Source organism: Epinephelus moara, chromosome 3 (assembly GCF_006386435.1).
Source record: "Epinephelus moara isolate mb chromosome 3, YSFRI_EMoa_1.0, whole genome shotgun sequence".
Taxonomy (NCBI): domain Eukaryota; kingdom Metazoa; phylum Chordata; class Actinopteri; order Perciformes; family Serranidae; genus Epinephelus; species Epinephelus moara.
Genome location: NC_065508.1, coordinates 31979164 through 32003236, shown reverse-complemented (window position 1 = coordinate 32003236; position 24073 = coordinate 31979164). Strand labels below are relative to the sequence as shown.

The window sequence follows — 24073 nt, the reverse complement described above, 5'->3', positions numbered from 1 at the left end:
TGTGTAATTGGTTGACAGAATATATTCAGTTGACCACAAGCTGTGTTGTTTGATGGAAATATTTGAGTTTTGTTGCATGTTTTTACTGTTTTGGCAAAATGTGTCATTTTGGCTGGTGACTCTCACTGTTTGGAAAATGAGTGAAAAAAATATTAAAGCAAATGGAAAAAACAAAACAGCAAGATGTATAAGAAGGACAAATTAGAAAAGTATGGTGTCCATACATACAGTATGTGTACCTTGTTTTCAAAATGATTGGCCTTTTATTCAGCATGAACACATCTGTGTCCTGGCATTAGGCATAGGTAATACTGTACAGTAGATGTCTGATTTGTAAGAACAATGATGAGACATTTTAAGCGTGATTAAAGTTTAAATAAGTGCAGGTCAGAGGTTAAAGCAAAGGCTGTGTAATCCTGCAGGAATTGCCTGGTCTTGTACACCAGTCTATTGCCACCTCTTTGGGCTGTTGCAATGGGCTAAAATACAATAACACAGGTCTTTGAAGAAGCAGTATCTTGTAGTTGGATACGTGTAGTTGGCACCATTTTCTGGTGTTGAACTGAAAGGCTTTGTGTCTGTATTGCACTGTCTGGAAAAAATAACAATAACTCAATCCCACAGAGTTTTGTGTAATTTCTCAGTGTTTTGAACACCACAAACAAAATTCCATTAACTTCTATTGTGTCAGGCTTTTAGTCTCTTTAGCTGGTGATTTATTTTATGTTTATCCATTATGTGCAAATTTGAAATCACAGTTACCTTTAGAAAAATAATACATCAAAGTGCACCACTTCCTGTTGAAATCATTGATGATTTACTCTTTGACTTTAGGTTAGGTTAGGTTAGGTTAGGTTAGGTTCTTTAATGTCCCAAGGGGGATAATTGTTTTCACACATCATTGTTGGTTTCAGGGCAGCATACACAACATATAACAGATAACAGATAACAGACCCTCTTCCCACATATTCCCCAGATAACAAATAACAAATAACCCTCTCCCACACATACCACAGAAAAACCATATAAACATAAACATGACGTAGACAGTGTACAGGGGTGAAATATTAAATCTACATGTTTTTGTTTAGGGCTGTGATGGCTGAGGGGACAAAACTTCTTTTAAAATGGGCTTTTTTTCCAGTTCAGTACCCTGTATCTGCGGCCAGATGGGAGAAGTATGAAAAATTGGTTGGACTTGGGCAACTGCAACTGTCTGCATACCATCAGTACATAGTGCATTGTTATGATGCAGTTCCTCTATTAGCCACGAGATGCTGAGTACAAGGAAAGTCAGATTGTATTTAAGTTCTGGCAGAAAACTGCCTCAATGTCACTGTGGTCTCAGTAGATGCAACAATGCTTACAAACTTTTCATTAAGAAGGTGTCACAGCTTAAAGAGAGGTGTTTTTAGGAATGCTTTTGCTTAATCAGTCAAGCATATCAATTAGGTTCAAAGTTAGGTTGAAATCTAAAAGCAAATTGAATTAATTTAATTTAATTTAATTTAATTTAATTTAATTTAATTTAATTTAATAATTAATTAATCAAATTAGGTTCAAAATTAGGTTGAAATCTAAAAGCAAATGCAGTCATAGTTTGCATTATTTCAGTCAGTGATAGAGTTTTTAAGGTAATCTTGGAGTCTTTCAAATTTATGCACACATATACTGTACTGTTTATAGTAATTAACAACCTATTCTTGTCTATTTCTTTCCCACCATTCCTCCATAAAATGTGCAAGAAAAACTGAGACATAGCACATTACTGACTGCTATCACCCAGACTAAAAGACAATTTAGACTAAATCTGTGTAATGCTTGTAGATAGGCAGTTTGTGTTGTCTGCTGTGAAGGACTTTTTGAAATTAGTAAACAACATCTGAATTAAGAAAAACAAATTTCAAGAAAGAGGAAAAACTGAGGTACTGACAATACAAAATGGATACTCTAATATTTAGAAAATGGTACACAGGAATAGAAAAATAACAAGTTTTGTGATTATTTTCTGTGTTTTGACTGCAACACAGGTGGTCCCATGCTGTGCTGGACTTTGGAACATAAAGTACAATCAATGATTGCAGAGTTTGCACCTGTGATGCAATATAGGTGCCACAAATGCTCCTGTCAGTAGATCCATAATAATATGTTAAATTCTTTAAAACAAACATTTCTAGTAATGTAGTAGGCTAAATGGCGGACCTGTCAACATACATGAGAAAAAAGAAACTTTATGTTTTATCTAACAGAGCAGAACTAAATACTCTACTTTAAATATACACTTGAAATTGGTCCATCAAAAAAAAAAAAAAAAAAAAAAAAAAGCCAGATTACACACATCACAGTGGTTGTACAGTATATCAACCAAGGACATCATGTGACCTGCAGCATCCAAAATTACCACATATTGGGCAAACATCAGAGCCGCCTTGATGTCCTTCTCTTCTCTTCTCTTCTCTTCTCTTCTCTTCTCTTCTCTTCTCTCTTCTCTTCTCTTCTCTTCTCTTCTCTTCTCTTCTCTTCTCTTCTCTTCTCTTCTCTTCTCTTAAGGTCATTCCCTTTTTTTGTCCATTCTTGAAGGACTGAATTTTGTTCCAGCAGGAACAGGCACTATGAAGGCCATGGAAGACTGCCAGACAGAAATGTCCCCGATAAGAACGCCCACAGAAACATTTAACACCTGCATTTTCTTGCCCTATTGTAGCCTTGCTTAAGCCTGCTGAAACCCATTTCAGCAGGCTTAAGCACAATTCAGCAACTTTATTTTTTCAAGAGAGAGACATTATATAAGCTGTGCTCACTGAAATTGACTCGTTAACTTGCCTCCTAATGTTAAGACTTTCTATTGTAAAATAAAATGACAGTATTCCAGTGCAGCGACATTAAAATGCCTCATTTGTGTTTGCTCTGGCTTAAACCTCGCCGTTTCCACAGTGAGAAAACCGACATGCAAATTATACTTTCCCTGCATAAATATTTGGCAAGAGTTCACAATAACAACTTACTGTCACTATTACTTTTTCTGATAGTATATGAAGCCTAATATTACCCTCACCCTCAGGCTGAAAGAGGGTGGAGATAAAGGCGGGAATGTGTGGGAGAGCAGAGCAAGGTTTCTAAGAGGCAAATTGCCAAGGCTGAGACATTAGATCGTCTTCCCCAAAAAACAGGGAAATCTGCGAAAGTGAAAATTCAAGGTCACAAACAGCATGAAGGTTTCCAGTCGGAACTTCAAGTCCTCACTGAGGAGGAGGTCTTTACCAGAGTGTTAATATAACCCGATAATGCCAATCCATGCTCAACCATGTTTTTGTCTCTTTTGTGCTAATTCTTGCATGTCCTGCGTATTGTGATATGCATTCAGTATGTCGAAGTTGTACACCACCAGTGGAAAAGAACAAATAAACTATCTATCTATGAGATAATGCACATTTGCATATCATTTTCTGCCAGAGCTCATAGAATATTGATAAACAGACATTTTAATCCTGATTTCCTTTAATGTAACTGTCATGTGCACCTTGGAGAGATGCACATTGTTTCTTTTTTAATAGCAAAGTATAGTTGTCAACACTAAAAAGTGTCATTATTTTAACTTAATTAAGCCCGCCTGGTTTTCACCTCCTCCTCACCTGGCCTCTAAAGGATCTCTACTCCTGTCCCCCTGGCTTAATGGGCTAATGTTGTCCCGGACAACATCAAGGTGAGTGTGCATCAAAAGGAGGGATCCTTGGCCTACATGCACTGCTTGGTAACAAGCCAAGGCTTGGTCACATGGATGAGGGTTTATGATGTTGTAACGTTCACTCATAAGTGAACTGGCCAGCAACGCTCCAGGTTGCTTTTCTGATGATGTAATCTATAAAACAGATTTTATATGTTTCTTATTAAATCAAACATCTTAATCAAGACTTCCAAATCCACTAACACACTCAGACGTGTATCTGTTCTCACGTGGTTAAGACCAAGTAAAAGCTGATGTTCAACTTCAACTTCAACTTCAAACAACTTTATTTATCCCCACAGGGCAATTCAGTTTGCAGCCTCAGTCACATAGTCACATGATGTTTTCATGTTGGTTCTTTATTTATTGCGAAATAACGTACATACGTAAGGCTCAAAGTTCAGTGTACTTAAGAACAGGCTTCATTGGTTAGTTGAACAGAGAGCAAGAGGAAACATAAGAAGGCAAAGAGGGTTGACATTCAACACCAAGCATGTGTGTCTAGATCTAAATGATGCTGAACAATGCTTTCTGATGTTTTCCACTTGAATAGTTCAATAGATAGCAAGAAAACACCACATAAAACAACAGGGTTATTATAGTTAAGAGCAAATAGCTGCACCATTAAACTATCAGTGAAATTTTCCAGAATGATTTTGTTTTTTTTGTCTTTGGCAGACAGGATAGATAGACAGACATGAAATGAGGGGAGAGAGAGAGGGCACAACAAACAGCAAAGGGCTGCGGGTCAGACTCAAATATGGGTCACTACAGTATTTCAGGGTGATCTGATGTAGCCAGCGGCTATCCAAGCCAAGATTTCCTCATTTCAGCTAATCTCTTTAAACAGATATCTGCATATGACTGCATACATTTTTACAAAGCTAATATGAAGCGAACTTGTCGTCAGTCGATAGATTTTGAGATTGCATTTTGATCAATGTATTCTGTTTCAGTGTGATATACTGGAAGAAATGAAATATAATATAAGTGTGTTTTCTTTTGTTTATAATATAGAGCCATGGAAACACTGGTTTAGAACGTGACCTTGCTTAATTCAATGTATTTAACAGTTTAAATCATCTGGTCTGTTTGTTCTGGAGAGGAAGAGACCTTTGAGGAAATTGCCGCCACTGATAAAAACTCCCTGAACATTGAATACTGAAGGGATTCTAGCCGGGCGAAGTATCAGCTGGTTGCATTCTGCAGTCCTCACCACTAGCTGCCATTAAATCCCCCTAAATCTTACACACTGCTCCTTTAACTTACTTGTATAACTTTCACTGTCATTTTTTAGTTTCTAATAAACAAATCTGCCTTGCCTATGATTTGTCTATTTTAAATGCGTCAGCTCATTTTAAGCCCCATGTTGTGTGTTTTAAAGAGCTGCCTGTCTGTCAATATGGTTAAGTTTGGAGTCAGTGGTATTTTTGTTTGGTGTAAGAGCTCCACAGAGAAGACAGTAACATAAAACAGCAACACACCTTAATTGTGGTTTACATTGTGATTTTCAGAGCAGTCTTGGGACTGCTTTGACACACATGGCCAACAGTTTGTAAACTGTTTGCCAAAAAATGCCAAATAAGCATACTTTTCAAATCTTCTAAGCTCTTCCATGGCAAGAACTACTTATGCCGTGTAATGGCTGACCCACATGGAGTCTTGTGTTGCAAGCCATTTGAAGGGTTCCACCAGCAATAGGAAGCCTTGGCATTTTAAGGGAGAGCTGCAGGACAAATGCCAGTATATTTTAAGAGACAAACAGCACCAGCACTAAGGCCCTGCTCTTGTAGATACAGCCCATCAACAACGACCACTGTGTCAGAGTGACAGAAGGCTGCCTCCCACACCGGGTCTTCTTCTCCCAGCTGGCAATGGGTAAAATGGTGAGATAAGGGAGATAAGAAAAAAAATCTCTGTGAAGGCCATCCTGAAAGAAAAGTTAAGATCAGTACTCAACCTTATGAGAAAAACAACCCTCAGATCCACTATCATGATCAGTATCAAACCAAAGGACACAGCACGGGCAGGGAAAAACACAGACTTCCAAACATGTCACCGATGCGGCAGGACAGATGTTCATATGTAAATATACATGTGCTATAAATATGTCTTTTGGCAGGCTATGTGATAATGCACTCTGAGTCACAGGCCAGCTGTTTTCATGATGTACAGTATATAGAGTTCCACATTCACTCCCTGCTTTGCTCTGTGCATCTTTACCATTGTTCAAAATATTAATGGAAATATAATTGCAACTCATCACTACACTTTGTGAATCAGCTCAAAAAGAGCCTGTGCTGGGTATTCAGAACATTTCTATTCACTTTTCTATGGTGAACAATGAGCTTTTTAACTATGTCAAAGGTCTTTAAATATGGTATGACTGCAGTACATATAGCATTAGGAACCTGTAAATTATAACACTTTTGTCATTTTTGAACAATTAATCAGAAAATTTGGACTAATATCATTTTTTTTCTGTTATTTACAAATCAGGGACTTGCTAGAAGGGGACACGAAGTTTTCTAATTTTCCAACTATCCCAACATTATCTTGCCTGGATTTTTTGTTAAAATCAATATTCTAAATAAGAGTATAGTCTCAATGATTTATGCTCAGGTCATCACCAGATACAGTAAAAACCCTCTACATCTCATACTCATGAACAATGGGGAAATTATCAACCAAGTCACCAGAATAAATGCTGGCATTGTACGTTTCTGCAAACTGAGGATATGTAACATTTGTACATTATTGTAGCAAATATATCAAAGCTTTATATTTCTTTACATATCAGTACACTGTGGTTTTCATGTGGTTATGTTTAGGCCTAAAAAACCATTTGATTATAATTCGGAAAAGATCATGTTTTTCACTTAAGAAACATCCACTTTATTTGGCAGAATCGCCTCTAGAAACTTAGCTATGGCTCACTACAAAACAACTGGTGTTATTTTTTGTTGGTCTTAAACATAGACTGAAAAAAAAACAAGCTAAAGCAACCCATTGGTTTGTGGACTCCAATTTGGAAGACTCGAGTTTAGCATTTCCGCATTTCGCCATCTTGTTTTTTTGGAGCCATAGATGACCATATTTGAGCAAGAGGCTGGCAGTGTGGAGGAGTGAGGGTTGGATCTTACTGAGATCCCTTAATAATGTGTAACTTTAAGCCTTAATAAAATGTAAATGGGAGAGTTATAAAACAAAATTCACTCTGTGTACAGTTGTCATGAAGGGGGAAATTAGCTATAAAGACCAAAACTTCTTTTTGTACCAGGCTGTAAACATGTTGATTTCTGCTGTAGAGTTGGGCATTATAACATGGGGGTCAATGGAGGTTGACTGTCTTTTGGAGCCAGCCTCAAGTGGTCACACAAATGACCACAGTTTTTGGCAATTCCATGTTGGTTTCATTTTCCAGTCCCAAAGGTTGCCACTTGTTCTCAAACAGTGGTATGTAGCTTGGCAGCCGACTCAGCCCAGTTATCTAAATAAGATATTCTCACTGTACATTTCTGCAAACCATGAATATTATATATTTGCATGTTTCATTCGGATCATATCAGTGTTTTAAAAGTGACGTAGTAGATGAGCTGAATTTGTCATCAGGAGGTGGAGGGGAGGGTAGATGTTGTGTCACCTAGGTAAGGTCCCTGACAAGCTGCAGACCACTGTTTGAGACCAACTAACAACAAAACCGGTAGTGATTTAGTGAGTCATTGCTGTGTTTCCGGCTGTTTTTTGGGCACCAAACGGGGGTGTTTTGAAGTGAGCCATTGCAGTTTATCCAATTGGGATAGTGGCACAAAAAGCTATTGTTTTTTTTACAGACATGGCTGTTTTACCTGTTGGAATGACAATGACAAAGTTAGCTCATTTGCACGTTATTAGAACTATGCCACTTTACGATGTTGATATTATACATATGAAATGTACAAATGTATCTGTGGTTTGCTGAAACATACAATGCCATTTTCTTGTCACCACTGGGCTGAAATGATCTTGGGGTCCTGCTGTCAGATGAGGAACGGGATATGGCCCTTTCTAGGGTGCATGCCTCTGCAATGTACTTAAGACACACCTTAGTACAGTTTAAACTGTGCTACATCTGCTACACTTCTCTTACCTTGCAAGCATATTCCCAAACGTAAACCCTATATCCCATATCATCCTTTTTTGACATCATTTCCAAGACTTATGGCTGTAATATTATGCTTTATCCACCAATTTTTGGTATATTCTCAGTTCCAGATGATTCCAATCTCCCTGCTCACTTACAGAAGGTCATTGCCTTTTCCTCTCTATTAGTTAGACGCTCAATTTCATTTTAACGAAAGAATGTAACCCCTCCATCACACAGCCAGTGGATCAAAGATGTGATGCAAAACACATTCACCCTCATCTGCTCCATTAAGAGAATTCATAAACTTGGAACCCATTAAAAAAACTGTGTAGTAGTCCTACACTATGAACTCATACTTCTACAGGTGGTCTGTCCTATGTGCTTAAATACACTATGATATATGTATATATGAGTTTTGGTGCAATATGTGTTCAAAATCAGAATTCAAGTGGCTTTTTTTTCTTCAAAAATGAATGTGAAAGACTTGTATATGAACACAAATCACAGGGAATTCAGCTGAATGTACAGGATGCATATCGCTACAGAGACAGATCAGTTATAACTTTTTATTTATTTAATGTAAGATGTCTTCATGTCACTGTTGCCTCACAGTAAGAGGGTTCCTGGTTCAGTCCCAGGAGGGAGCCCTTCTGTGCACAGTTTGCATGCTGTCAGTGTGGGTTTTCTCTGGGTACTCCGGCTTCCTCCCACAGTCCAAAGATTTACAGGTTGGGGATAGGTTAGCTAGGTGACTCTAAATTCCCCATAGGTGTGAATGTGAGTGTGAATGGTTGTGTGTCTCTATGTGTTAGCCCTGCAATAGTCTGGCAACCTGTCCAAGGTATACCCTGCCTCTTGGCCACTGTCAGCTGGGATAGACTCCAGCCCCCCGGGACCCTCAAGAGGATAAGTGGTTACCAAAATGGATGGATGGATGGATGGATGGATGGATGGATGGATGGATGGATGGATGGATGGATGGACGGATGGATGGATGGATCGATGGATGGATGTTTTCATTAATTTATAATGACCTGAAAATAAGAATTGTTCTGTTTTCACTACTGCAAAATGAGCCTTTTATATCTACACACACAGTGGGTCCTCTTCCATGAAGTCCATCATGTTGTTTCTACAGTAGCGCTTAATGGACAAATCACACACTAGGTAGGGCCATTTGTGTTTTCACGTTTTTGTTTCAGCCACCATAGTTCTCCTACAAGACTGGCACACAGAGGAAGTTTTGGTTCTGTAACCTCACCACTTGAGGCCACTTTCTCCTACACAGTAGGCCTTTAACTGTGTTAGCAGTGTTCAGTAGTAATGCACAGTCACAGCCCGGGCAGTTCTCCAACTGATCAGCATCGAACCAGTTATTAGGTACCTGATCTTCATTGACGGTAAGTTGTTTCCAGTATTTGTCCCCCAGCAGTTAGCCTCATTATTGATCATTTGGCGGAATGTTAATAATTGGCTGAGAAGTGATTTTAAAGAGGAACTGTCCTCATTTTTAAAATTCATACATGTTGTTCCCAAGACGGACCAAAATTATTAGTAGAAAATTAACAACTCTCTCCAAAATCCAAAAACTAGAGTGCTAAAACTCAAGTTTGTGATGTCATAGGGTATAAAGTCTGAAGCTGCTCCATAGATAGTGAATTGGGGAAGATGTTCTGGATGGCAGTGAGAGCACCCAGAGGACTGTTCTGAGTATATGGATACAGACAAACAATGGAACAAAGTTCATTTGGGTCCAAAACAAACAAACAAACAAACAAACAAACAGACAAACAAAACCAAACATTCTGTAGGTCCACAAAATCAGGCTCCCATTCATTGTCTATGGAGCAGCTCCAGACTTTATACCCTGTGACATCACAAGTTTGAGACTTCTCTACTTCTCTGGTCTCTGATATTGAACTTTCAAAGTTCAAATATTGAACTTTTCTAGGCTGTGGAAATAACATATTGGAAGATATAATTTAGGTGATGTTCCCCTGTAAAGTTTTCAAACCCTCTTCCTGTTTGTACTGAAAAAGATATGAGAAGCTTTGAGGCATTGACTGCAGTAATGACTGTCACACGAAGCCTTTTGAAGCTTTTTGGCCTTTTTTCTTGTTTGTTGCTGAAGAGTTGTTCTCAGCTTCAGGGCATTGAAAACAGAAAGGAAGGTGATATCTAGTTTGTAGAAAGGCTGAGGCACTGGTGCAACACCTCACTGATTTCATAGTTTCAATCTCATGTGTGTGCAAGGGGTCCCCAAAGGCTATATGATGATAATGATGATAATGTTGATGCATTAATAATGTCCATATGGCTTTCACGATATGTCCACTGTGCAGTATGAGATTTAAGAAATTTACACTAAGGGAAAAAAGAGTTTTCATTATTTTTCTTTAATCTCTATAAATAAATGATATTAACTGCACTGTGCTGGGTTTCAACTTCTCTGGCTTCTTAAGACTCTTCAAACAACGTTAATCATGTCATATGGTTGTCATTTAAAATAAGCATTTTTCCTAATGTATTGAGCACTTTAGAGAAGTGACACAAGTTACGGCACCTAAGCTCACCCTTGTGTATAGAGTACCATCGAGCAGCCAACATGCCTGTGTGTGGTTCTGGCCCAACTGCTCAGTTGTTTCATGGTTGGGTTGGACTGGCGTCTATGGCTGCCAAGAGCTGCAGACCAGTGAATCCTCCTACATTTCACAAGCACAAACATTTATCCAGAACAAGGAACACATCACAAGATGGAGGAGAATCTCCATCACAGCACTTCATTCAAAATAACTATTGTAGTAAAAAGAAAGGTCTGCTGCTGTTTGTCACCACAGCCCACATTTTACAGCATAAACTGATACTCATATCACGGGGCATTGTTTTAAGTTCTAGTCAAGATCCAGACATTTAAAACGAAACAAAATGCATCAGGCTGAGTTGTGGGGAAGACTGAAAGAATACACAAGACAACTAGAATATTTATGTTTGGTTTCATGTGCATTGGAATGTAACTCTGACAAAGTTAAAACCATTTACACCATAACCTGATGCAGAAACTGTGGAAATAAGTGCATCAAAATTCACCAGAATGTAAGTAATGAAGTGTTTGACGCTCAACATTTTATGGCACAGGACCTCCAAACCCTCTATTTCATATTTGCTGAGACAAAACCTAGGCCTTTGCTTGAATGCATACCTTTTACAACCTGGGACATTATAACATACTGTCTAATTTAATAATTTCATAAAATTCAGCACTCAACTCCCTGCTTTTCCTCAAACTATTTGTTTTTAACAATGTTCTGGTGTCAAAATGTCGAAAAGGTCGTCAGAGAGCAGGACAGGACATGTGTAAGTTATATGCTGGTGAGTGGGATGTGAATTTCTTGTTTTCCTGTTTGGCCCCGTGAATAATCATAAAAAGATGGTTTATGTTAGATTATACACACAGTAATGATGGTGCAGCACCTGGCTGTCACGTTTAATGCAGAGCAGCGTTCTCTTTGATATTAGAGGCTTTTGATGACAATAGCTCTGGATATGAATATGCAGGGTACCTGAGGCCACTGATGATGAAGAATTCATTCTTGTACCATTTATAAATCATGTAAAAGCAGAACTGCAGCACCTGAATGATGAAACTAATCCAGATGACGTGAGCTCTGAGCGAGACACTGTCCAAGGAGTAGACCAAAGAGATGCCTGGACTGATGAGGGAACGTTCTTTAGTTACCTTAACTGCCATGACCTTGGTTTTATAAACATGCAAGTAGTTTTTCTGTCCAAATTTCCGACTTGGGAAGCCAGACAATCTCAAAAGCATTGCGCTTTCTTGGAAAAATCTCGGCCCTCATCTGTTCAGGCAGTGGCTGGAGAAAAGGAAAGAGGTGCCACAAGTTCCAAAAGCTAATGGCTGCTCTAAATGTAATTTAGATGTCTCTTAAATGTTTTTTTCCAGAAACATCTTCAGCTAATGAACTCCTACTAAAAAATGCTGGAGATGCCACATCTGTCTATAACAGTGGAACGGTGCACTCACAGCCATGTTGCAGTGATTACTGGCTAATTTGTGTATGGTATGTGAACATGAAATATAACTACACAGACATGATTTTAAAATATATGTATACTGTATCTATATACGGTAGGACTTAGTGTTATATAAAAATACTCTGAGTAATAATCAGGGGGGCACCATCAGGAGAGGTAAACCAGGCAAATGTTTGGGGCCATCCCCAAAAACTTTGTGAAAATGGGCCCTTGATGGCCACTGTTATTAGCACATTTTGCAATGAAAACTATAAACCCACATAAAGGCACCATGTGCATTACTGCTGTGCCAAAACCTCCATAGAGACCCCCTTCTTGCCATAGTATGACAACTAGATACTGTTAGGACAGTCAGCTGCCTGTAACTGTCATATATACGATGTTAGGTGTAACTGTCATCACAACTGTCAGGCCCTCGATGGGCTTCTCTGCCTGGGCCCCCAGAATCTAAGATCACCACTGATGTGTTTTTTCCACAAAAAGTTCAATTACCTTGTTAAAAATGTTTACTTCCACTCCCTTTTCCTCACTGAAAAATCAACCTATGAATATGCAAATGTTGTTCATTTCAAAGGTTACACTTGACACAGCGCTCATACATATTCTCAGTGTGTGTGCACTGGTGGCTTCATGTTTCTACATTTCCACACTTCAGTAAGTTGAATATTGGTTAACAACTGGCCTCTAAATAGCTGTGAACAACACCTTACTCCCTCAGCAGATGAATGTGAAAACAAACAGTAAAGTAACAAAAAAGCAAAACACATTTTTAAGGTAAAATGCGATGAGGGACTTCCCACATTATTGCACAGAACTGATCCTTAAAATAAGTGTGTAGTGGCAAATGCACCATTTTTTGTTTATGTTGATTTGTAATGCATGGCTCTGTAAAACATCCCCAGATGTCAGTATATTACTGAATGTAAAATTAAATCTGTTTGTTTTGATGAATCCCTCTTAAAAAGGTAGGCTGTGTCCTTTTGACCCATTTACTTAACTGGTCAGTGTGTACTCGATGACTGCGTTGGTGGTGACATGTTATCTGAATGATCTGAATAACTGACCACTTACTTTGAAATGTTATCAGCGTGCGAACACTTACTTAGAATATCATTTTTTAATTTATCCTGGGGGGAAACAGCAATGACTGATGTGTAGGCTAAGGACTGAATTTGGAAATAGGCTCGTGCCTTGAGTAAAGCCAGAGGTGTATCCATAAAAATGCGAATACCGGAGACACAAATATTACATAAATGATGGGGCTGGTTTGTGTGAAGCGCAGACATGGCACGTGAATAATAAACCTGAATCCGTCTCTTTTCCGCAAAAACATCTCAAAATGTGAAATTTGACAAATGAATGATTCAACGCCCTGCTTTTATTTAAGTCGGGGAAAGTGCGGATACAAAAGTCCTCTCCTGAATTCACTTCTCATCAAACCCAACTTGTGCGCCTCTGACTCTGAGGATCTCAGTTTAGGAGGAGTTTGTGACTCCTGTAGCTCTTCTAGAAACCTTTACCAAAACCTTTTTTTAACCACAACGTGAGAGTTACACAGACCTTTGTCGTGCAAAGTTCGATCTCTCACCTTCTGGGAAATGAGCCAAACTAACCGACAGTTATCTTGGAGCAGAATGTGGCCAGGGGGGGAGATAATAAAGACAGTCGGCGGTGTGAGCGCTCCCAGCATGACGCTAAAAACCGAAGAAAGTCGGCTCTATTTCAGCACAAACTCAGCGGGGAACGGCAGTCTGAAGGGACCCGAGAATGCAGACGCAAACATTTACAACTCCGGACACATGAATCTGTTCTCCTGTGACATGGAAAAACACTGCTGTCAGACAGCTGCTGCTCCTCAAGAGGAATTGTTAAACGCTGAGTGCCGTGTGGGCGACAGTCGCTCTTTTTCTGCCTGCGCCACAATCTCAGAAACAGCCAGGGAGCTTTGCAAAGCTGTGTCCGTGTCATTGGGACTGGCCATGGAGTCCAATGACACGAGCGACACGGACGCCACTCTCCCCCCGTGCGCCGCAAATGACCACATGCGAGGGGAGTATTTGTTCGGAGTAGGAGCCGTGCCTCTGAGCTGTCCCGGAGCCCAGGCTGCTGCCACCGAGTACAAGTGCCCCGACCGAGATGACCGGAAGCAACTGGTTGAAATGTTCAAAAGTTCAGAGCCTGCTGCGCGTCTGCAATATTTCACCCCCACTCAATCATCAGTGAATGAACCAAACTTTACACTCTGCGAGGCTGATGACATTACTTCAGAAGAGATAGATCATCAGGACACAGCGGGAGCTGCGTCTTGCCCTTATGCTCCGTCCGCGCCAGGCAGCTTGGCACAGTTCAGCCACGCGGGAACAGATCGGCCGTGCGGAGTCTACGAGCCCCCAGATGAAGCGAGGGAGTTCGGGGAAGCCATGGAGAACAAGTTTGCTGGTTATCAGCCAGAACAATACAGCGTCAAAGTCAAATGTGAGGACGTCGGATCTGCCGGGGCGTTGTGGAGCAGCAATTACACCTTTAACGAGAGGTACAACACTCAGTGTTGGAGCTCCAGGCAGTGCGCTAATGCGCACAGCACAGGTGCCAACACCGCGTTCGTATCTAATCCATATGAGAGGAGCGCCATGCGTCCTGAGCAGTGGTACCCTGGCGGGATGCTGAGGCCGCCTTATCCCAACTCTAACAACGTGAAGACTGAAGTCGGCGAATGGCTGGATGTCACCTACAATGACTCCAGGTAAGATATAGCTTAATTATAGACTAATAATGACAATAATAATAATTGTAATAATAATAATGATGATAGAAAAAGAATCTTGCCTTATGTGGTTAAGAGTCTGAACTCATGCTTAGGAAGCAGGGTAGGGTGAGTTTGCTCAAACTTGTAGAAGATAGTGCAACTAAATTTACACTCTGATTCCAACATGTCTCCAGAGTGACCACAGCCTGACCTTAATCTGACCCCAGACCTGCGTGTTTAGAGTCTGTCAACTGTAGAGTTACTCCCAAATGATTTGGATGTTTTTGGCCAAGTGTGGATGATCAGTCTGGTGGGCAGTAATGGCAACAAAATGAAACACTTTATCATAATGTATCCCAAACTTAATGTCAGATACAAATAGATTTTTAATTTCTTACAGACAGCTGTGTCAGGTCTTCACATTTTGATGTTTAAATGACAATGGAAAAAAAAACATTTTACCCTTATTTTTTTTCCAGTGAGAACCCAAATGTCAAACTAAACAGCTAAAAAAAAATCACATCTCTACTGTACAGACAAAAGTATATTTTATGGTATTATCAGGCTGCTTTCAGTAAATTCTTTACAAATTAAAGCTCATCAAACCAAGGCTAGCCTGCACTTTGAAACAGATATAGAAATATATTTGGCTGCTTCGCATCCTTGACATTTAAGATGCGTGTGTATACACATGACTGTTTAGACACTTTCGACTTTAAAACTATCATTGAGTCTGCTGACGACACAGCTGTGACGTGCCTGATCACAGATGATAAAAAAGCCCATCTGTAAGGAGAAGAGGATCTGACCTGTTAGTGTCAGGACAACAAACTACTCCTGAACATCAGCAAAACTGAGGAGATGATGGTGGACTTGGTAGTTAACGGGTCCTTGGTGGAGAGGCTGGACAGCTTCAAGTACCTCGGTGTCCACATCACAGAGGGCCTGGTCTGGGTGCTGCATACTGACACAGTGGTGAGAAGGGCAAGGCAGAGACTGTTTCACCTCAGATGCTCCCCTCAAATACTGAGGAATTTGTACCCCCGCACCATTGAGAGCGTCCTGACAGGGAACATCACTGTAAGGAAACAGCACCAACAGGACCACAGGGCACTGCAAAGAGTGGTTTGTTTAACTGAACATACAATATCTCTACCCTGCATAAAGGATGTTTACACAAGGCGCTGCGAGAATACGGCCAGGAGAATCATTAAAGATACCAACCAACCGCATAAATGGCCTTTTCTCCCTGGGGAGGTCAGAAGGAAGGTACCGGATACATCATGCCAGCACTGAGAGGCTCAGGAAGAGCTTCTACACTCAGAAGGAACATGTTTACATTTCACTGGAATTGTACTTTATACAATTACATGTGACAAATAAAATTAGCTGATTGATTAAAACAAAACCTGAGTGAAGTTATCCAGAAAGATGCCTCTACAGGTTTGCATTTCCATTCTCTGAGTTAGTCCAATCTGTGATCTGTATTTATTTATCATACAGCTGTTTGGATTTTAGCCCCATGTAGCCTTTGTATTGTTGCAATAACATTACAACCCCTTCATTCCAGTATCTGAAGTTACAGTCAGTTTTTCTTGGATTTTTTTTAAATAGAAAGATAAGACAAAAAGTCAAAATAAATTAACCACATGGCTTACTGTAAAAATACTTCCCCTTTATTTAGCTATTGCTGCAATGATCTGCTGCTTTCATCAAATATCTCCTCTGCCATGAAGCAGCACCTGTTGCTTTTTCTCTTGTTGCTTGTCACGGGGTGTGTACAAGGCAGCGAGGAAAAGGACCCAAATGCAGACAGGAGCAAAGGAAAGCAAAAGCGTGACAACATTGCCATTCTGGCCAGGAGCAGGTGGAAATGGACCAGTGTTAATGTCAAGGGGGTTAACTGGGGAGCGACGAAGGTGAGTCAGGTGACAGAGTCAGCATGGTCTGGGGTCAAGTGAGACATGGCTGGAGATAGGGACAGAGGGACAGCCTGAGCAAAAGTAAAAACAACTGAGGCAGCCGACATGACACTGCCGTGGAGTTAGGTCTTAACTGGAAGAATTTGTGACTCAATATTTGCAGAAAAAAGTGCAGTAGATGAATTATGTTACAGTTTCATTCAGTATAAACGTGTGGAATATCATGTAGTTCACTACAGAGTATAAGGTGCCATGTGAGAAAAATATAATTCAGTTTTATTTTTGGTCGCAGTGGAATGTAACTAGGTACATTTACTCAAGTTAAATACAAATTGAAGGCACTTGTACTTTACTTGAGTATTTGAATTTTTTGCAGCTTTATACTTCTACTCCATCTCACAAGAAAACATTATACTTTTTACTCCACCACATGTGTCTGACATCTGTACTTACTTTTCAGAATAGAGTTTTTGATAGCCTTCCTGTCCACTGAAAACCATGTATCTCCAAATTAAGGGATTCTGTATGTGGTTTTTGTAAACCGAAGGATTAACTGCTCTTTAATGGGTTGAGAAAATGTTCTTTAGACATGTTTAGACATGTGTGGTTCTCACAGGACAGCGACGCTCATGATGATCTAGTAGAATATGATGCATGATTAAAAGTTAAAGTTAAACTACCTTAAAAAACATTTAATAGTTAAAATGAGCACAGCCTTTAACATCTACAGCAGTAAAATGCAGCATACACACTAATGTAGCAGTAACATTGATTCAAAAACACCACATATAAGTTGTTTTACTTTGGATTCTTTAAGTAAATTTTGCTGATAATAATTACACACTTTTACTTAAGTAGGTTTTTGAATGTAGGACTTTCACTTAGAGTATTTGCTGGTTTAACTTAACTAAAGGATCTTAGTACTTCTTCCACCACTGCATTTTAGCCTCATTTGGCAGTGAACTGGCACAGCCGGTTGAGTTTATATGGCTTGGCAGTTATGTGTAATTGTAGTTTTGGTTGAATTCTGGGACTCTGGCTGACTGACCAGCCACACTGGACTGTCGCTCATATGTAGGTCACGTCGGGGATTCCAATCTTAGACAGAGAATTTCCTGGAAATGGTTTAACTAAAGAGATTTTAATAGGATTGGTTTGGTGAGCTGTGTTGTACTTAAACCTTTTATTATAATTGCCACACAAACAGACAGAAGTGATGAATTTATTTTTTATCATCCAGATTTTAAGACTTACAGCAGCTTTAGCAAAGAGCAGACCTTGTGTGTGTGTGTGTGTGTGTGTGTGTGTGTGTGTGTGTGTGTGTGTGTGTGCGTGAATTATATCCAGAGGAGACGCAGCTGAGCACTTACCCGTAAACAGTGAGCGCAACTTGCAGCGAGAGAGATGTACAGTAGAGGAATTCAGCAGAGACAGCTACTCAGTGATAATATTGGTGTATGTCTAGTAGCTTGACCACACAGTCCCCTGACCCCGGAGGAGCTGCATGCTGTTAGTGAAAACAGATGTTTCTCTAATTGTGTAGCTCAAGTACACAAAAGTATAACACAGTTTCCAGGCTGGCACGCTTAGTTAAACTTAAAGAAAAGTAATGGATGCATATAAGTTCAGCAAATAATGTGTGAGTGAAATGAGGCAAACACATTAGAAGGAAGTAAATCTGCATGAAACAGCAAGTGTTTCAAACACTTCGTGGATATTTATCAGATCAACAATCACGGAAATGCCTCGTGTAGTATAATCAGATCCTCAGGCAGGGCTCCGCTGGCTGTTTGTAAGAGCTGATTCAAGACAAGAGTAAACAAACTTTTGCAGTCAGGGCCCCTCAGCTCTGAACGCCCCGCCTTAAGATCTGAGGCTGCAGAACAGTGACATATTTTCCTCAAAATGTATCTTGTTTTTATCTTATATTATTGTCGGGTATTCATATTACTTCAATGGTCTGATTTTATGTCATTGCAGTCCTGAATGTCCTGAAACGTTTTAATCCTGTTTCAACCACGTAAAGCACTTTGTAACTTTGTTTTGAAAAGTGCTGCATACGTAAGGTTTATTAGCATTATAGTTTATGGAGAAAAATATTGCTAATGCACAACAGGATGCTCAACACACACACAGAAGTGGGAATAATCCTCCTTCTCTGCTGCATTAATCAAACAGCATTGTGCATAGATAATAGTTTAAATTATATTTGTATTGTCCTTTTATAGGTAGAAAACATCAGGACACTGAGGATCATCTTTTTATGTAATTAAGGGGAAAATTGTGGAGCTATTTTTTCACTATCAGTGTACTTTAACAGAGAACATTTAGGGTCAGTGAATATATGTGTTTTGTGCATCTTGTATTTTTTTTGTAATCCAATATTTTCAGTTAAAAAAAGTACACCTATACATAGTGTGTCTTGAGTAAAAAGGAATGTGAGGATAATTTATAGCAAAGATACTAAAGCAAATCTACTGTACGAGTATAATCAAATCTGATTATTTAAAAGATGGAAAAAAAAATCAGTATTTAAGACTGTGAAAAAATATTTTAACCTCACAAGCCGCAAAGAAGAAGAGTGAATGTTAAATCTGCTCCAAGCCCTGACAGAGAACGAGATATTTCACATTATAAAAGTGTAACAAAAGTAAAACTGTATGTAACGAGACACCATCTATCATTTAAAGGAAAACACCACCTCAAATAAGAATTCCAATATGTTATTTCCACTTTATAGGAAAGTTCCATCAATATCTGTAAACATGAGCTACTCTCTCTCAAAGCCAGAAACCAGAGAGGTCAGTCCCAAACTTGTGATGTCACAAGGTATAAAGTCTGGAGCTGCTCCATAGACAATGAATGAGACTCTGATTTTGTTTGCTTTCTTTTTTAAACCCAATTTAACTTTAAACTGTTGTGGTGTGCTCATTCCTGAAACAGAAAAACCAAATCACAATGTTTATTTAAAACAGCTTCTGGGCAGAAAATTCTCATGTCGTGTCCATTAAATCAAACGGCGCTGAGCAGACGCTGCCTCAATTAGTTTGTTTTAGCCACCTAAAAAGGCCCACCAAAAAAACAATCTATCTGTTTAGGTGTATGCTATATTCAGAATATTTTATTTTCACTTCTTTACCAGATAGTGCTTGCCAACAGGGAATTGAAGCCCTTATATTGTAGTTACCAGACTCCATTGATGAAAACATTCATTTTATTGAGCAGAAAACTGAGTTGCTGGTCTACTGCGGTGTTGATTGCGCACTGCACAGCAAATATTTAAATATAGCGTCCGTGCAAACAGATTTGGTTTATCAAAGTTGATATGAAAGCAACAAAGTACATCAAATAAGCACAACAGAAATGACAGATAGGTCAGACCACTGTGTTTAACTATATCTTTATTTGTTACAGTTATGTCTGAAAATGACAACAGTAATAAACAAGTTGGCAGATTTTATGTATCTCCGCAACTAAAATCAACAGCCAGTTTTCTACCTGGAAGTGATTGCTGTTGTTAACATGACGTCAAGATGATTTGGTCTGTAGTCAGAACACTCCACTGGGTGCTCTTAGTGCCATCTAGAACATCTTTCACCATTCATTGTCTATTGAGCAGCTCAAGACGTTATACCCTATGACATCACAAGTTTGAGTTCTAGCTCCTATCGCCAAGATTTGTGAGAGAATTGTTCATGTTTACGAATATTTCTGGACTATCTTTGACTGTAGGATTAACATGTATGAATTTTAAGAAATGGGCGTAGTTCTCCTTTAAGCTGGAATGAAACTATCTATTGAAAAAGAGATCTTGATTTTGATGTGACTAGCTAACTGAATAATAACTTTATCTTAATTAACACTTATAGATAAGTACATATACGGTATATTGTATAGAAAGTATAGCACCTCACATAGCAGTGTGCTGCATCCCCTGGATTGGACTTGAGTGTTTTTGTTGTATTGTTTAGGCCTCCACAAACCCTGAGCAATGCTGACAATATTTTTTTTTTCTCTAAAATGAAAGGATGATCCTTTACCCTTTTAATACTATTAAAATGTCACCATCCATTTTATCAGGATTTATTCAAGAGGAATTCAGAAAGTCAGTAAACATGGTTTATCACCAGTAAAACTTAGACATGTCTTACGATCCAGCAGCTCTCTGTGGTGTGTGTCAGCTCAGACAGTTGCCCCTTTACACTGTATTTAAGCCAAGTAAGAGGCTGCAGCAGGAAGTCATTAAAAATATTGGAGGGTTAGGATATCACAATTATGGATAATAGGAAGGAAATTTTTAGTCTGAGTAATACATGTAAATATAATGAGTCCAAATGTATTTTGTATCTGTTACATGGGGGGTTATTAGCTGTTGCCTTTGTTGATCTGTGCCCTCAGAGTGCCGTACGGATATTGACATGCATATTTTTAACATTTATTGTGGTTTGATTACAGACCACATAATTATCTGTCACTATTCATCACTCCAACTTTAAATATTTAACCATCTCATTGTATTCACAGCCCTGATCTGTGGTCTCACACTACCAAGACTGGACTTTAGTTGAAAGTATAAAGAAGTCTAATTTTAGGTTTCAGAACGTAATATGAGTGAAATCAGTCTGAAATCAAATGTAAGATAGTCTTGATTCTTTTATGATAATATATTTACTGATACTTAAAGATTATTTAGCAGAATTATTAATGTCACCTAAAATCAGTCAGGACACAAGGCTCTACAGTGAAGCCTCATCCTTGTCTCTTTTACAGCAAACCTTGGTATCTACGTTGCACGTCATTGAGCCAACATTATGTCTGAGCCTTTTCCAATCTCTCTGTGTTCAAGGCTGAAAGAGGGCACCCATCGTGCCCCCCACTCCCAGCACTTCGCCACAGTGTTGGCGCTGAAATCTTTCCCACACCATTCTCAGTCATCACACTCTCTAGCCTCCTTAAATTGCACTCTTAGAGGCCATAGCACGGTTCCGGGGAGTGAACAGTAACTGATCTGTGGCTACAGTTTGGACAGTTTTTAACAAGGAAAAGGCAATTACTGTATGGACAGGTTGTGGTATGATCTCAAGGTTAACTTTTATTTGTCCAAAAATGGGCTATTAGCTTCACCAGATAATAAAGTCACACAGAATACAGTCCAATGAAAGAGCAAAACAATGGATTATAAAATACTGTGCAGGAAACCAGTTGATACATCCAAGCTGGGGAACATCAACAGTGGGTTCTAATAAAAATAAATGATAATGATATGATTAAGACATAATACCAGGAAGAAAATATCAGAACTTTGTTTTCAACAGACGTGAGTTTCCTGTAGCTGTTCATGGTTTATAGAAGTTTCATATGTTTGGCTGCAGGTTCGAGACTGGCAGAGAGCACATGTTCCCCATGGATTTCTTCTTTCCACCACAGAGGATGTGCCTGATCTGTTCAGACGAAGCATCTGGCTGCCATTACGGTGCTCTCACCTGTGGCAGCTGCAAGGTTTTTTTCAAAAGAGCTGCAGAAGGTAAATCCTAATCTGTGATTGCCGTATTTAACAGCTAAATTTGTTGCCTTTTGTCTACAGTTTGTGTACATCCATCTGACAGCTTACAAGTAACCTGTGGTTTCTCTGTCCACTCAGGAAAACAGAAATACCTGTGCGCAAGTAAAAACGACTGCACTATTGATAAGCTAAGAAGAAAGAACTGCCCATCTTGTCGGCTGAAGAAGTGTTTTGAAGCTGGAATGAGTCTGGGAGGTAAGATGGAATAATGTACTAAGATCTGCTTTTAAAAGAAACTATTATTTTATTATCTCTACCAGGAGGGGATCACGTGTTTGGTTGTGTGCGTGGGTGTGTGGGTGTCTGAGTGTGGTATCTGTCTGTCTGTTGCTAATCTCCCAAACTACTGGACCAATCAGCCTAATATTTTGTGTGAACATGTGTTACAGTGTGCTCACAACCTCTTATGGCTGCAGTGATTCGCAATTGTTGAAAAACCCCTTTTTATTGACTGTTTTATACCGTCATTGCATGCTGAATTCTCTTAACTGGCCAGTCGGGACTGCAACTTTTCCAGAAATCAGCTCGCTAAACAATAACAAGCCTGACCATCTGTTACAGGCAACATTTTGGAGTTCATCATGGCTTAAAAACTGACATTCATTGAAAAGTTTGGTCATATTTTGAACCAGAGCATCTGCAGATTAATTTAATTCCCGATATGTTATGAGCCACTAAAGTTAGGCACGTTACAAGATGAACAGGGTTGGAAAGTAAAGGACTACAAGTAACTTTGTTACGTATTTAAAATACAAAATATGTATAACTGTATTTTGTTGCAGTTGCAGTTTAAATTGGTGGTATTCTGAATACAGTTACTGTCTTTAAAAATAGATTACTTGAAGGGATTACTTTATTTGTTTTATTTTTTTGCCTTAACACTGTTCCCTACCTAAATGCGATGGGAGTGAGTGTCAGTTTGATTGCATTGTTTTCTATTGGAATGTTCTAACTGGCTGCGAACGACACAGTGCTGCCGATTTGATCTGAACTTTAGTTGGTTGCTGTGTTTCTATTGATTCCTGTCGCTCACTTTGAAAGCTCTATGGTGGACGAGAAACAGCTAATTCATGAACTTGATATGAGGAAATATCTACTTAATACCTCCTCATTTAACCCAAATAATCGCAGGGGAGCAGTGAGTTTCTGGTAAATGGCCATCGCTCGTAACAGCCTACTTGCTGATGGCTATACTGTATGTCATTTCCAGTAAATATCACAATATAAATTGTGTGTGTTTAGTACAAAGGACAAATGTAGAAAGACAGCATGTACTTGTCCATCTTTTGAATGGTTACATCTCCAGCTGAGCGCACAGCTGATAGGTAACCTGCTATTAAGACACAGTGTAAAATTCATGAGGCATGCATTTCCCATTAACAGATTTTAAAAAGAGTGTGCACCTGCCGCACCGCACAGCGAGAACACTAGTTATTTCCTACTTTCTTGTGCTGTAGCCTACAGACAAAGTTAAAGGTCTAGTGTGTAAGATTTAGGAAGATTAGCGCCATCTAGCGGTGAGGTTCACAGATTGCAACCAGCTGAAACTTCTCAAGGTTAGAATTTCTTTAGCATTCCATGTTTTGGAGGTTTTTACCAGAAGGCAAATTACCTCCATAGATCTCGTCTTCTCCATAATAAATGGACCTGGTGATTAAAACCTGTAAAAACACTGAATAAAGCAGTTTCCGGTTGAAAAATCTGCATTTTTTCCAACGCTCTCATCGTTGAAGGTTTGCTTACTATGGTGACTGATGCAAAAACACAAATGGCCCCATGTAGACCCAGGACCCACTCCATATGTAGATACAATCGACTCATTTTAAGGTAACAAAAACTTCTTATTTTTAGGTATTTACACACTAAAGGAAACATACCTATATTCCATTTCTGCCAATATATCCCCCGAAATCCTACACACTAGGCTTTTTATACCGTT

The 24073-nt window shown here is 39.3% G+C and overlaps 1 protein-coding gene across 1 annotated transcript in view; it reads left to right on the top strand.

The window, feature by feature from the left end:
- Positions 1 to 13425: 13425 nt before the first annotated feature.
- Positions 13426 to 24073, top strand: part of LOC126388387 (androgen receptor-like) — a 30791-nt gene continuing 20143 nt past the window's right edge. The window contains exons 1-3 of the mRNA XM_050041509.1: positions 13426 to 14646; positions 21944 to 22095; positions 22213 to 22329. Coding sequence (XP_049897466.1) covers positions 13502 to 14646; positions 21944 to 22095; positions 22213 to 22329 — 1414 coding nt within the window. The 5' untranslated portion in view covers positions 13426 to 13501. The remainder of the gene's footprint in view (positions 14647 to 21943; positions 22096 to 22212; positions 22330 to 24073) is intronic.